This window comes from Hordeum vulgare, chromosome 3H, assembly GCF_904849725.1.
Source record: "Hordeum vulgare subsp. vulgare chromosome 3H, MorexV3_pseudomolecules_assembly, whole genome shotgun sequence".
NCBI classification, from domain to species: Eukaryota; Viridiplantae; Streptophyta; class Magnoliopsida; order Poales; family Poaceae; genus Hordeum; species Hordeum vulgare.
Window position 1 is genome coordinate 487,078,554 of NC_058520.1, and position 16,221 is coordinate 487,094,774.

General features: G+C 48.3%; 2 protein-coding genes across 2 annotated transcripts in view; one reads left to right on the plus strand and one right to left on the minus strand.

Annotated features, from left to right (window-relative positions):
• The window catches only part of LOC123441903 (DExH-box ATP-dependent RNA helicase DExH3-like), a 32,795-nt gene extending 23,170 nt beyond the window's left edge, over window positions 1–9,625 (plus strand). Inside the window, exon 9 of the mRNA XM_045118079.1 lies at window positions 9,532–9,625. Within this exon, the coding sequence (XP_044974014.1) occupies window positions 9,532–9,625 (94 nt within the window). The remainder of the gene's footprint in view (window positions 1–9,531) is intronic.
• A 2,329-nt stretch (window positions 9,626–11,954) lies between these two features.
• On the minus strand, window positions 11,955–13,429 carry LOC123441904 (receptor-like protein 51). Its single transcript, XM_045118080.1, has one exon. The coding sequence runs from the start codon at window positions 13,427–13,429 to the stop codon at window positions 12,176–12,178; it is 1,254 nt and encodes a 417-aa protein (XP_044974015.1). The 3' UTR covers window positions 11,955–12,175.
• Window positions 13,430–16,221: the final 2,792 nt, after the last annotated feature.

Below are 16,221 nucleotides of genomic sequence, written 5' to 3' on the forward strand. Positions count from 1 at the left end.
CTTGCTAGGGACAGTGTTTTTTCTATGCATCCACACATGTATTTAAGTCTTCATTCAATACAATTATAGCATGGATAATAAACGATTATCTTGATACAGGAATTATAATAATAACTATATTTATTATTGCCTCTAGGGCATAATTCCAACAGTCCCTCACTTGCACCAGAGTCAATAATCTAGCCCTCACATCATCATGTGAATTACATTGTAATAAATCTAACACCCATACAGTTCTGGTGTTGATCATGCTTTGGCCGTGGAAGAGGTTTAGTCAGCGGGTCTGCTACATTCAGATCCGTGTGCACTTTGCATATATTTACGTCCTCTCCCTCGACGTAGTCGCGGATGAGGTTGAAGCGTCGTTTGATGTGTCTGGTCTTCTTGTGAAACCGTGGTTCCTTTGCTAAGGCAATGGCACTCGTGTTGTCACAGAACAAGGTTATTGGATTCAGTGCGCTTGGCACCACTCCAAGATCCGTCATGAACTGCTTCATCCACACACCCTCCTTAGCCGCCTCCGAGGCAGCCATGTACTCCGCTTCACATGTAGAATCTTCTACGATGCTTTGCTTGGAACTGCACCAGCTTACCGCACCCCCATTAAGAATAAATACGTATCTAGTCTGCGACTTAGAGTCGTCCGGATCTGTGTCAAAGCTTGCATCGACGTAACCCTTTACGGCGAGCTCTTCGTCACCTCCATACACGAGAAACATCTCCTTAGTCCTTTTCAGGTACTTCAGGATATTCTTAACCGCCGTCCAGTGATCCACTCCTGGATTACTCTGGAACCTGCCTGCCATACTTATGGCCAGGCTAACGTCCGGTCTAGTGCACAGCATTGCATACATGATAGAACCTATGGCTGAAGCATAGGGGACGGTGCTCATATGCTCTCTACCCTTATCAGTTGTTGGGCACTGAGTCTTACTCAATCTCGTACCTTGTAAAACTGGCAAGAACCCTTTCTTGGACTGTTCCATTTTGAACCTCTTCAAAACTTTATCAAGGTATGTGCTTTGTGAAAGTCCTATCAGACGTTTTGATCTAACCCTGTAGATCTTAATGCCTAGAATGTAAGCAGCTTCTCCTAGGTCCTTCATAGAGAAACTTTTATTCAAGTAACCCTTTATGCTCTCCAAAAACTCCACGTTGTTTCCAATCAGCAATATGTCATCCACATATAATATTAGAAACGCCACAGAGCTCCCACTCACTTTCTTGTAAATGCAAGATTCTCCAACCACTTGTATAAACCCAAATGCTTTGATCACCTCATCAAAGCGTTTGTTCTAACTCCGAGATGCTTGCACCAGTCCATAAATGGATCGCTGGAGCTTGCACACCTTGTTAGCATTCTTAGGATCGACAAAACCTTCGGGTTGCATCATATACAACTCTTCCTTAAGGAAACCGTTAAGGAACGCCGTTTTGACATCCATCTGCTAGATTTCATAATCAAAAAAAGCAGCTATTGCTAACATGATTCTGACGGACTTAAGCATCGCTACAGGTGAGAATGTCTCATCATAGTCAACTCCTTGAACTTGTGAAAAACCCTTTGCCACAAGTCGAGCTTTATAAATGGTCACATTGCCGTCAGCGTCCGTCTTCTTCTTAAAGATCCATTTGTTCTGAATAGCCTTGCGGCCCTTAGGTAGTACTTCCAAAGTCCACACTTTGATTTCATACATGGACCCTATCTCGGACTTCATGGCCTCCAGCCATTTGTTGGAATCTGGGCCCACCATTGCTTCTTCATAATTTGCAGGTTCATTGTTGTCTAACAACATGATTGACAAAATGGGATTACTGTACCACTCTGGAGCAGCACGTGGTCTCGTCGACCTGCGTGGTTCGATAGGAACTTGAACCGGAGTTTCATGATCATCATCATTAACTTCCTCCTCAACCGGCATCGCAACGACAGGGGTTTCCCCTTGCCCTTCGCCACCATCCAGAGGGATGATAGGTTCGACAACCTCATCAAGTTCTATCTTCCTCCCACTCAATTCTCTCGAGAGAAACTCCTTCTCGAGAAAAGCTCCGTTTTTAGCAACAAACACTTTGCCCTCGGATTTGAGATAGAAGGTGTACCCAACTGTCTCTTTTGGGTAACCTATGAAGATGCACCTTTCCACTTTGGGTTCCAGCTTTTCAGGCTGAAGCTTTTTGACATAAGCATCACATCCCCAAACTTTAAGAAACGACAACTTTGGCCTTTTGCCATACCACAGTTCGTATGGTGTCGTCTCAACGGATTTTGATGGTGCCCTATTTAAAGTGAATGCAGCTGTGTCTAATGCATAACCCCAAAACGATAACGGCAAATCGGTAAGAGACATCATAGATCGCACCATCTCTAATAAAGTACGATTACGACGTTCGGACACACCATTACGCTGTGGTGTTCCAGGCGGTATCAACTGTGAAACAATTCCACATTGTCTTAAGTGAGCACCAAACTCGAAACTCAGATATTCACCCCCACGATCAGACCGTAGGAACTTGATCTTCTTGTTACGATGATTTTCAACTTCATTCTGAAATTTCTAGAACTTTTCAAATGTTTCACACTTGTGCTTCATTAAGTAGACATAACCATATCTACTCAAATCGTCAGTGAAGGTGAGAAAATAACGATATCCGCCGCGTGCCTCCACGCTCATCGGACCGCACACATCGGTATGTATGATTTCCAACAAGTCACTGGCACACTCCATTGTTCTGGAGAACGGAGTTTTAGTCATCTTGCCCATGAGGCATGGTTCGCACGTGTCAAGTGAATCAAAGTCAAGTGACTCCAAAAGTCCATCGGTATGGAGTTTCTTCATGCGCTTTACACCAATATGACCTAAGCGGCAGTGCCACAAAAACATGGCGCTATCATTGTTAACTCTAACTCTTTTGGTCTCAATGTTATGGATATGTGTATCACTATCAAGATTCAATATGAACAATCCTCTCACATTGGGTGCATGACCATAAAAGATGTTACTCATAGAAATAGAACAACCATTATTCTCTGACTTAAAAGAGTAACCGTCTCGCAATAAACAAGATCCAGATATAATGTTAATGCTCAACGCAGGCACTAAATAACAATTATTCAAGTTCATAACTAATCCCGATGGTAACTGAAGTGAAACTGTGCCGACGGCGATTGCATCAACCTTGGAACCATTTCCTACGTGCACCGTCACTTCATCTTTGGCCAGCCTTCGCCTATTCCGTAGTTCCTGTTTCAAGTTGCAAATATGAGCAACAGAACCGGTATCGAATACCGGGGCACTACTACGAGAGCCGGTTAAGTACACATCAATAACATGTATATCAAATATACCTGATTTTTCTTTGGCCGCCTTCTTATCAGCAAGATACTTGGGGCAGTTGCGCTTCCAGTGACCCATACCCTTGCAATAGTAGCACTCTGTTTCAGGCTTAGGTCCAGCTTTGGGTTTCTTCGTCGGATTAGCAACAGGCTTGCCGCTCTTCTTTGAATTACCCTTCTTGCCTTTGCCGTTTCTCTTGAAACTAGTGGTCTTATTCACCATCAACACTTGATGCTCTTTACGGAGTTCAGACTCTGCGACTTTCAGCATCGCAAACAACTCGCCGGGAGACTTGTTCATCCCTTGCATGTTGTAGTTCAACACAAAGCCTTTACAGCTTGGCGGCAGTGATTGAAGGATTCTGTCAGTGATAGCCTCTTGCGGGAGTTCAATCCCCAGCTCAGCTAGACGATTTGAGTACCCAGACATTTTGAGCACATGTTCACTGACAGACGAATTCTCCTCCATCTTGCAAGCATAGAATTTATCGGAGGTCTCATACCTCTCGATCCGGGCGTTCTTCTGAAAGATAAACTTCAACTCCTGGAACATCTCAAATGCTCCATGACGCTCAAAGCGACGTTGAAGTCCCGGTTCTAAGCCATACAAGACTCCACATTGAACTATTGAGTAGTCCTCCTTACGTGCTAACCAAGCGTTCTTAACATCCTGATCAGCCGTAGCGGGTGGTTCATCTCCTAGCGCAGCATTAAGGACATAATCCTTCTTCCCAGCTTGTAAGATTAGCTTAAGATTACGAGCCCAGTCTACAAAGTTGCTTCCATCGTCTTTCAACTTAGCTTTCTCTAGGAACGTATTAAAATTCAGGGTGACTGTCGCGTGAGCCATGATCTACAACACAAATATATTCAAAGTGGACTTAGACTATGTTCAAGATAATTAGAGTTTAACTTAATCAAATTATTTGCTAAACTCCCACTCAAAAAGTACATCTCTCTAGTCATTTGAGTGGTTCATGATCCACTTACACTAGCTCAAGTCCGATCATCACGTGAGTTGAGTATAGTTTCAGTGGTAAGCATCCCTATGCTAATCGTATCATCTATATGATTCATGATTGACCTTTCGGTCTCATGTGTTCCGAGGCCATGTCTGCACATGCTAGGCCCGTCAAGCTTAACCCGAGTGTTCCGCGTGTGCAACTGTTTTGCACCCGTTGTATGTGAACGTTGAGTCTATCACACCCGATCATCACGTGGTGTCTCGAAACGACGAACTGTAGCAACGGTGCACAGTCGGGGAGAACACAATTTCGTCTTGAAATTTTAGTGAGAGATCACCTCATAATGCTACCGTCGTTCTAAGCAAAATAAGGTGCATAAAAGGATTAACATCACATGCAATTCATAAGTGACATGATATGGCCATCATCACGTGCTTCTCGATCTCCATCACCAAAGCACCGGCACGATCTTCTTGTCACCGGTGCCACACCATGATCTCCATCAACGTGTTGCCATTGGGGTTGTCGTGCTACTCATGTTATTACTACTAAAGCTACATCCTAGCAAAATAGTAAACGCATCTGCAAGCACAAACGTTAGTATAAAGACAACCCTATGGCTCCTGCCGGTTGCCGTACCATCGACGTGCAAGTCGATATTATCTATTACAACATGATCATCTCATACATCCAATATATCACATCACATCGTTGGCCATATAACATCACAAGCATACCCTGCAAAAACAAGTTAGACGTCCTCTAATTTTGTTGTTGCATGTTTTACGTGGTGACCATGGGTATCTAGTAGGATCGCATCTTACTTACGCAAACACCACAAAGGAGATATATGAGTTGCTATTTAACCTCATCCAAGGACCTCCTCGGTCAAATCCGATTCAACTAAAGTTGGAGAAACCGACACTTGCCGGTCATCTTTGAGCAACGGAGTTACTCGTAACGATGAAACCAGTCTCTCGTAAGCGTACGAGTAATGTCGGTCCAAGCCGCTTCAATCCAACAATACCGCGGAATCAAGAAAAGACTAAGGAGGGCAGCAAAACGCACATCACCGCCCACAAAAACTTTTGTGTTCTACTCGAGAAGACATCTACGCATGAACCTAGATCATGATGCCACTGTTGGGAACGTCGCATGGGAAACAAAATTTTCCTACGCGCACGAAGACCTATCATGGTGATGTCCATCTACGAGAGGGGATGAGTGATCTACGTACCCTTGTAGACCGTACAGCAGAAGCGTTAGTGAACGCGGTTGATGTAGTGGAACGTCCTCACGTCCCTCGATCCGCCCCGCGAACAATCCCGCGATCAGTCCCACGATCTAGTACCGAACGGACGGCACCTCCGCGTTCAGCACACGTACAGCTCGACGATGATCTCGGCCTTCTTGATCCAGCAAGAGAGACGGAGAGGTAGAAGAGTTCTCCGGCAGCGTGACGGCGCTCCGGAGGTTGGTGATGACCTTGTCTCAGCAGGGCTCCGCCCGAGTTCCGCAGAAACGCGATCTAGAGGAAAAACCGTGGAGGTGTGTGGTCGGGCTGCCGTGGAAAAGTCGTCTCAAATCAGCCCTAAAACCTCCGTATATATAGGTGGGAGGGAGGGGACCTTGCCTTGGGGCTCAAGGAGCCCCAAGGGGGTCGGCCGAGTCCAAGGGGAAGGTTCCCCCCCCCCCCAAACCGAGTTGGACTTGGTTTGGTGGGAGGGAGTCCTTCCTTCCCTTCCCACCTCCTCTTTTTTTTCTTTTCTCTTTGATTTTCTTCTCTAGGCTCATAGGGCCCTCTTGGGCTGTCCCACCAGCCCACTAAGGGCTGGTGTGCCACCCTCAAGGCCTATGGGCTTCCCCAGGGTGGGTTGCCCCCCCCAGTGAACTCCCGGAACCCATTCGTCATTCCCGGTACATTCCCGGTTACTCCGAAAACCTTCCGGTAATCAAATGAGGTCATCCTATATATCAATCTTCGTTTCCGGACCATTCCGGAAACCCTCGTGACGTCCGTGATCTCATCCGGGACTCCGAACAACATTCGGTAACCAACCATATAACTCAAATACGCATAAAACAACGTCGAACCTTAAGTGTGCAGACCCTGCGGGTTCGAGAACTATGTAGACATGACCCGAGAGACTCCTCGGTCAATATCCAATAGCGGGACCTGGATGCCCATATTGGATCCTACATATTCTACGAAGATCTTATCGTTTGAACCTCAGTGCCAAGGATTCATATAATCCTGTATGTCATTCCCTTTGTCCTTCGGTATGTTACTTGCCCTAGATTCGATCGTCAGTATCCGTATACCTATTTCAATCTCGTTTACCGGCAAGTCTCTTTACTCGTTCCGTAATACAAGATCCCGCAAGTTACACTAAGTTACATTGCTTGCAAGGCTTGTGTGTGATGTTGTATTACCGAGTGGGCCCCGAGATACCTCTCCGTCACACGGAGTGACAAATCCCAGTCTTGATCCATACTAACTCAACTAACACCTTCGGAGATACCTGTAGAGCATCTTTATAGTCACCCAGTTACGTTGCGACGTTTGATACACACAAAGCATTCCTCCGGTGTCAGTGAGTTATATGATCTCATGGTCATAGGAATAAATACTTGACACGCAGAAAAACAGTAGCAACAAAATGACACGATCAACATGCTACGTCTATTAGTTTGGGTCTAGTCCATCACGTGATTCTCCTAATGACGTGATCCAGTTATCAAGCAACAACACTTTGTTCATAATCAGAAGACACTGACTATCTTTGATCAACTGGCTAGCCAACTAGAGGCTTGCTAGGGACGGTGTTTTGTCTATGTATCCACACATGTAAATGAGTCTTCATTCAATACAATTATAGCATGGATAATAAACGATTATCTTGATACAGGAATTATAATAATAACTATATTTATTATTGCCTCTAGGGAATAATTCCAAAAGGTTGCCCCCCCCCCCGGTGAACACCCGGAACCCATTCGTCATTCCCGGTAACTCCAAAAACCTTCCGGTAATCAAATGAGGTCATCTTATATATCAATCTTCGTTTTCGGACCATTCCGGAAACCCTCGTGACGTCCGTGATCTCATCCGGGACTCCGAACAACATTCGGTAACCAACCATATAACTCAAATACGCATAAAACAACGTCGAACCTTAAGTGTGCAGACCCTGCGGGTTCGAGAACTATGTAGACATGACCCGAGTGACTCCTCGGTCAATATCCAATAGCGGGACCTAGATGCCCATATTGGATCCCACATATTCTACGAAGATCTTATCGTTTGAACCTCAGTGCCAAGGATTCATATAATCCCGTATGTCATTCCCTTTGTCCTTCGGTATGTTACTTGCCCGAGATTCGATCGTTAGTATCCGCATACCTATTTCAATCTCGTTTACCGGCAAGTCTCTTTACTCGTTCCGTAATACAAGATCCCGCACTTACACTAAGTCACATTGCTTGCGAGGCTTGTGTGTGATGTTGTATTACCGAGTTGGCCCCAAGATACCTCTCCGTCACACGGAGTGACAAATCCCAGTCTCGATCCATACTAACTCAACGAACACCTTCGAAGATACCTGTAGGGCATCTTTATAGTCACTAGTTACGTTGCGACGTTTGATACACATAAAGCATTCCTCCGGTGTCAGTGAGTTATATGATCTCATGGTCATAGGAACAAATACTTGACTCGCAGAAAACAGTAGCAACAAAATGACACGATCAACATGCTACGTCTATTAGTTTGGATCTAGTCCATCACGTGATTCTCCTAATGACGTGATCCAGTTATCAAACAACAACACCTTGTATATAATCAGAAGACCCTGACTATCTTTGATTAACTGGCTAGCCAACTAGAGGCTTGCTAGAGACAGTGTTTTGTCTATGCATCCACACATGTATTTAAGTCTTCATTCAATACAATTATAGCATGGATAATAAACGATTATCTTGATACAAGAATTATAATAGTAACTATATTTATTATTGCCTCTAGGGCATAATTCCAACACATCCACCGCAAGTCGAGGATACCAAGGCCTCCGGCCCACCTAGGTGTGCACACTCTCTCCCAGGCCATCGCACCTGCACCTCCTCCCGCGTCCGCCTTGCCGGTCCAAAAGAAATTGCGGCATATCTTGATTAGGGCAGCCAAGTTCATCGGACGTAGATCAAGTGCCAACATTGAGTGGATCGGGGTTGTCGAGAGGACAAATTGTACCAGTAATAGGCAACCGCTCTTGGGTAGGTTCACAGCTTTCCAATGCGATAGACGCATTGCAAGCTAATCCACGAGGCTCTCACACTGTGCCGTTGTGAGCTTCCTTATGGATAAAGGGAGGCCAAGATACTTGCATGGGAATGTGGTGTTCGGACACCCAAGGGTGACACACACGCTTGGACTAAATCCTCCTGGGAGCACCGGATGAAGAGCGTCGTGCTCTTTGTCATATTGACTCGAAGGTCGGAAACCTTGCCGAAGACGCGAAGAATGGCATCGCATGCGGCTAAATCACTCGCAATAGAAGAATTGCCATCCCATGTTTGAATTAAAACCACGACAAGGATTATGAAAGGGAGGGAGTACCAAACAAGTTGTACCCCACGACCTTTTGTAATTGAGAATTTCTAAGTGTGCCACCCATTGCTAGTTGGAAAGAGAAAATTCCTTATATAACACTCTTTTAAATATTGGTTCCTTATTTAACACTGAAGTTTTTTTCTTCCTTATCTAGCATCATGTATAATTTTTTCCCTTTCTAAGGACATGTACAATGATGCTATCTTAAGAGTATCACATAGGATAAATGATGAGATGGATGAAAGAAAACTTAAAAAAAAACTTTGTTTTCTCTTATTTAAGAGAGGACAAGAGATGATCTCTTAGCAGAATATGTCTCACCATATTTTTTAGGAATAATTAATTATAGAAGATAAGGCTAAGAGATGACTCATTGTATACCTTTTTTTTTACCATATCTAAATTACATGCATGATGTAAGATAAGACCATTTTATCAACCATTGTACATGTCCTTAACACTAACGTAAATTATGTTAGCCTACACCGTTAAAACAGGCATGGACCGATGCCACGTATTTTTATTTGGACAAAAGTTCCCCTGCCCGTATGCAATCAACAGAAAGCGAACGAACCATGCTGGTCTCAACGGTCCACATCCTCTCCCCCTGTCTCGAACCCTAGCGGCGGCGGCTGCAGACCTGCTAGCGGTGGCGGTGCTACGGACGGGGAAGGCGCCACGGACGACGGCCAGTGCGCGACGACGGAGGACGGCTAGTGCGTCGCTGCGGAGGGGTCTGACCTTGGCGCTCAGGCGGATTCGGCGATGGCAAGCCTTGGCGACGGCGAGGCTGCGGAGGGGTCGGGCCTGCGCGCGCTATTGGTGCGGAAGGGCCGGGTCAGCGCACGGCTTCGACCGCCGGCTGGGCTGGAGGCTCAGGCCAGGGCGAGGCATGGGCTGAGGGCTCGACCACCAACGTGGCTGGAGGCTCGGGCCAAGGCACAGCTGGGTCGGCCTCGGCAGCAGCTCTAGGCTCAGGCCAGTCACTTTTGTGTAGTCCATATCATGAATGTATGGTGTTGGACTATGTACGTGAACCTGTATATGATGACAATCCTTTTGTATTGCTCATATGATGTGGGTTTGGATGTTGGACCCATATATATGTAAACCTGGATATGTTGTACGTGATATATGCTTATTTGAATGTGAGTCTGGATATTTATGTGCAAATCTGAATACTATTTGTTGAAATATACGTATATGTGAATTGTGTGATCTTGATATGCATCAAATAATAGGGAAGGTTCTACTCAATTTTTAAACTAATTTGTACGTGAAGAATTTTGGTCAGAACTTCATCAGGGGTAAAATCGTCTTTTCAGGTATCACTTCACACTGTTAGTGGTCAAAATGAATGAAAGTGTTGGAAAGGGAACAAATTTTAGTGTTGATGTTACATAAGGAAGAAAAACTTTTGCAATGTTAAATAAGACAAAAATAAATAAATAAGCTATTGTTAATAAGGAATTCTCTCTTTGAGAAAATGCTAGTGCATGCTTCAAACTCTCAATGCAAACACATTGTGTTCCTACAAGCTATAGCCAGTTCCGTTTTTCCGATGTCAACTTCGCCGTCGCATGATTCTAGTTTTGCCACAGAACTACTCTAGCCAAGTGTATCATCATCGTCATCTAGCACGACCTTTCCGGCATCAGCTTTTCGACTACCGTTTTCCCCACCACAAACATCAGATCGGAGTGCTAATTTCCGCGTTCTCATTGAAAAAGCAGCAGTGATGAGACATCAATCGCAGCCACCTAATTTTCACGAGGGCATGAATTAGAATTACGCACGCGAAGAACACAGCTCATCAGTCGATTATACTACTGTATTTGTCAAGAACGACGTGGCTAAATGATGCCCGGTGTGCTGCGCTACTGATGCAGCCTAGCCATATCAATCGAGTGCTAGCGCTAATTCTACTTATGGGCTGCGTTTTAGCTTGCTACATCGTGGCCAGCGTGGTGAATTGGTGGGTCTTGATTGCATGAACAACGTAGGGGCATGAGTGGGGAATCAAAGCCTTGGTATGATGTACTATTCAATCATGAGCGTTCATTAGGACGGCGATCGATCCATCATTGTCCCCGTAAATCGTCATGGGAAAGCGGGCGATGTGAATCAACAAACTACTGTAAACTTCCTTCACCAGCCGGGAACTGATTCACCGATCGAGTAAGAGCATCATTGCATGTCCGCTGCATCCGTGCAGTCTGTACGCACGCAGCAAATTTGGCTGCTGGAGATCAAGATCAGGTATAATGGTCAAGCAGGAGTAGGAGCGTAGAACCGCTCGTACAAGATCGCATTGTATGATTACCGTCAACGAGTTACAGTACTTTGCAAAGGGAGATCACTGCGGTGCAACTCAAAAGCGACCAATGCCGCAGCTAGCTGTGCATCGTGTTGCGAGTACGGAGAGGGGCCGGTCATATGGTGGGCTAGCCAAGCTGCGTTCTGCATGCATGGATGGATGATGGCCGTGCGAGAAAGCGCGATTGGCGGCAGAGTAAGCTTCAAGCCTCAACTAAAATTAGGCCGGCCAGACCACGGAAAAAGTCTAAATAAAGGAGACTGAAGCACCATTCTTGTCCAGCTCTCATCACTCTCTCCACTCGACTTCTCCTTCTTCCCCTCACTCGACGTACACCCAACCCAACACAATGACTGACGATCAACCATATTTGCACGAGTCACGTAGGAGACCTCACTGGTTTCTTTCTTTCTTTCTTGATTTATGGAATAGTGGGAGGACATCAGTTTGTGACATGCAATGCGGTCAAGCTGACAGAATCCGGTGTCTACATCTAATTTAGAACCAGCAGCCCAGCAGGGCCATGCTTTGTACAGTAACCCCTTTAGAATACGAGATTTTTTCTTTCTCTTCCTGAAACTAAACTGATGTCCATAAGATTCTGGCCCGTTTTGAGCACAGGCGTGAATGCCCGCATCGGTCCATGATGCATAACTGTTTTATTCTTCTGAAAATTTGTGAGTGAATATACAAATGCAACACTGAACAATAAAAATGACAACGGTCAGCAAACAAAAACAGAGAGGAATACTCTGCTTTGCAAATGCGGCCTCTTCGTTGTATTTTTCGTCATTTCGACAGATCAGTTGATCTATGCTGGTTTAGGGAAGAGTGCAACATGCACTGCTACACTACACAGCGTAACAGCAAATTTCGTATCCGACTATTCGACATGCAGTGGTAAACCAACCTCGTCAACACGAGAGAAGCAACAAAAAATTCACGCCATCTCATCTGCACACCTTGCAGAGGCAGACGACCAAGATGACCACGAACGCCAAGCAAGACAGGCCAATGGCGAGCCCGAGAACCACCGCGCTGGGGCCGCCACCAGCGTCGGCGCCGCCGTCCGCGTCGCCGTCACTGCCGCCGTCGTCGTAGTCCGCCGTGCTCTTCTCCGACTGCGCCGTCGCCGGGGGAGCCGTGACCGGGAACCCGTACTTGTCGCACGGCGCCACCCCCACGGCCACCTCGGCGGAGAGAACCGACCTATTGTAGCACAGCTTGCCGTTGCCGGCGGCCCTGAACACCCTCAGCCGCGACAAGAACCTGGCGCTGAACGGCACCACGCCGTCGAAGTCGTTGTTCTCCAGGTTGAGCTCCTTGAGGCCGCTCATCTCGGACAAGAAGGGCGGTATGCTCCCGTTGAGCCGGTTGGAGCCCAGGTTGAGCACCTCCAGCTCGGGCAGCGTGGAGAAGGTCTCCGGGATGCCGCCGGAGAGGGAGTTGTTGGACAGGTCCACGGCGGTGAGCCAGATGAGGTCACCGATGTGCGTGGGGATCTGCCCGTTGAGAACGTTGGAGCTGAGGTTCAGGTGGGTGATGCCGCCAAGGTGGGTGATGGTGTCGGGAATGGCGCCGGCGATGCGGTTGCCGGAGAGGTCGAGGTGCGTCAGGTTGGGGCAGTGCCAGTGGTGCGGGAGGAAGCCGGATAGGTTGCCATTGGAAATGGTGAGGCGAGTGAGGTGGTCCATGTGGGAGATGACGACGGCCAGCTCGGACGGCGAGCCGGTGGCGAGAGGGGTGTTGGCGACGGTGAGCTCGGTGAGGTTGGCGAGGCGGGAGAGCCAGACCGCGGAGAGGCGGCGGAGAGACGCGGTGCAGGAGAAGGACAGGAGGCCCGCGGCGAGCTGCTCCGGCGGGAGGAGCCGCGGCGGCGCGGCGGGGCAGTCCGAGAAGGCGAGCGCGCGGAGCGACGGCGCGAGCGCCTCGAGCGCCGCGGCGGAGACGGAGGTGGTGTCGGAGCAGTTGGTGAGGACGAGTGACGTGACGCGCCGGAACGGCGCCCCCGCGTCGCAGGACGCGGCCACGGCGCCGTCCGCGTCGCAGGGGTCGCCGGCGCGGCGCGCGCCGAGGCCGAGCGCGCGCAGCGCCAGCAGCTGCTGCGGGTCCAGCTGCGCGCGGCCGGCGAGCCCGAGCGCGAAGGATACGGTGGCCGCGACGCGGACGAGGAGCAGGAGGAGGAGGCGAGAGGCGGCGGCCATGCCCACGGACTCGCAGAGGCAGAGGCAGAGCACGCGCCCGCACTGTACGAGCGCGCGTTGGAGCACGGGAAAGGGTGCAAGGAGGAGCGAGTGGTGCGCGCGCTCGGTTTACGAGGCTTTGTCCTGCCTGCGTCGCTGGCGGGCCCCCCGGTCCCGGGCCCCGGCTCGACGCGACCCGTTGGATGCTTGGACGGACGGTCGGATGGGGGCGCGCGCGTTGTTTGGGCAGCGGGGGTCGGTCGCTTTCGGCATCAGTGTGCAATGCTCGTCCTCGTCCTCGTCGGGGTGCGCAGAGAGCGCAGCAGCAGGGGCAGCTCGTGGCTCGTTTTCTCGGCTGCGCAAAGAGGGCCTGCTGAACATCTTGTCAAATGCTTCCATGAGAGAGCGGCTGCTGCTTCCTGCCAGTCTTCATGTGACGGCCTGCTGAAACGTCGCGCGCTACGACGGCCACCGCGTGTCTGAGCAGTTCTGCAACGAAACGGCGTGGTCGTCGTACGAAGCTCGCTCGTGACACAACAGCGATGGCATCGCACTGGTAACTCGGTCAGCGAGTTTGATGTTTTGTGGCGCGGTGAATTGTGTTTTTCGTTAAGAGCATCTCCAACAGGCGCGCTTCGCGCCGCGCCTAAAAAACTAGTTTGCCGCGCGCTGGTCGCTTGGTTTGGCGCGTCGCGCAGCGCTGGCTCCAGCAAGAGCTTTAAAATGCAGCGCGCGCTCCGCTCCAGCAGCGCGCAAAAATGCAACGCGCGCACCGTTGTAGCAGCGCCCAAATATATGGCATTTGGACAAAAAATAGTTTGAAACATTCATCAAAATGTAATGAACAGGTGAATTTTAACACAAACAAGTAGATGAATAAAAGTCATGCCCACAAATTTATCCAACCAAGTTCAAAATGCAAACCAAGTTCAAAATACAAGTTCATCCAACAAAGTTGAAAACATATAACACATCAATCATCTTCCTCGTCGTCTTCCTCTTCTTCCGAAGACGATTCTTCCGCCTTCGAAGATGAATCTTCCTCCCTAACCTCATCACGCACCGCATCACGTGTAGCTCCGACGGTCTTGGCAAGATCTTCAACGGTCATCCGCGGCGGCAAGAAGAGGCTGCGCGCGAGGCCGACGGTCGACGGAGCTCCGGCGGCGGCGGCGGCGCCAGTGCCAACGCCCGCCGCGCTAGGATTTTCGGCGGAGGCGGCGGCGGGGGGTCGCGGCTGTACAGCGGGGTCAGCGGGGCGCCGGTGTGCGCGTCCATGGTGACAGGGGCGCTGGCGCCGGGGCGCGCGGGAGCAAAGGAGGAAGAAAAGGGAGAGTTCGCGCGCGCGCTCGAGTCTGCCGCGCGCGAAAGTGGACGCTCGAAATACACAGCGCGGGATGGGGCTATGACCAGCGCGCCCAAATCGTTTTAGCACGCGCGCGGTTTTAGCGCGCCCGCTGAAGCTGTCCGCCGCGTTGCGCGCGCGCTATATTTGTCTTTTTTGCGGCGGGGCGCTAGTATAGCGGGGCTGTTGGAGATGCTCTAAGACGCAGTGAAAAGAATTTGACGGAAAAGACGCGGTGAACTTTGAGCAAGTCAGCGTTTAATCTTAACTGCCCACGTGCTCCCTTGTCTGATGAAGAGCGTATATTTGATTTAAAATTTTATCTATGTATAAGTTTCTTTTTCCAATACACTTTTAAAATGGGGAAAAATACTTCTCTTTCATCATGCGGTAATTAAGACCATGGTCCTATTTAGTTTGCGTCTAAGTATTTTCAAAAAGAATCCATAATAGTCTGCGCGTTGAGATCTTTCGTCCATTCTTTCCAACTCTATCCCTCCACTACCGCTTCACCAAGTAACTCTCACATAAACTACACCATTTTGCATGCCTTTCTTTAAACCACAACAAGGAGAAAAGGAAGCGACAACCAATTAGTAGACACATCCCATGAGATGGCATGGGAATCAGCTCCATGCATCATTTATAGTGATTGTAATCTTCGCGTGCAATCCATCCAAGTACAGTGATAAAATAGTCTAAAACATCACAAACATGAGCTCTTCTTGGTATCCGTGTTTGCTCTTAGGCGCAGACTAAATAGGGTCGAAGGGAGTACATATGATCTTCTAAATTTCTATATTTACTTAGCTCATTTGGGTGTTGAGTAATAAAAAAGGAGAGATGATGGATTGCACCTTTTCAATGATTTTTTACTTCACTTCATGATTTATCCTAAATTTTCTGTGTGCACATTTTTTACCGGACGAAGGGAGAACTGCTATAAATTTGATCCCTATTTCTTTTAGTTTGCACCCTAGCTTGATTGTAAATATAGCCATGTCATCAACTAACGAGACATCATATAAGAATTCCAATAGTTCTTTAATTCAAAGTTCATAGTTGCTCATGCTCGTTGGCGGCAAGCCCACACGGTTAGCAAGGTCAGCGGTGGCAAGGAAACTTCTCTCACTTGGATCCTCACTCAAGCGTAAGCCGGATCTTGTAGAGCGTCAACCATGTGGTCTTTCCGTTAGGTGGGCAGCAACGGTGGGACGATCATATAGCCATGCTCCAAGTTGTTCTTGGTCATGTTGCTCTGCTTCCTCCTCGATTCCCATGGTTGGCATGCTGCATGTTTGTGGTTAGTCAAAGTTTTGTATCGGTGACCATCCTCCACCTCTCCATTGGTTTTTGGTCGTATCTGTCATTCTATCTCCCTCTGTCGTCTTCGGTGGTTCTAGGCATCCCATCGCTGGATTTAGTGCCTCAACCCCCGCCTTAGTCCTTGTTGTCTAGATCCTGGCCT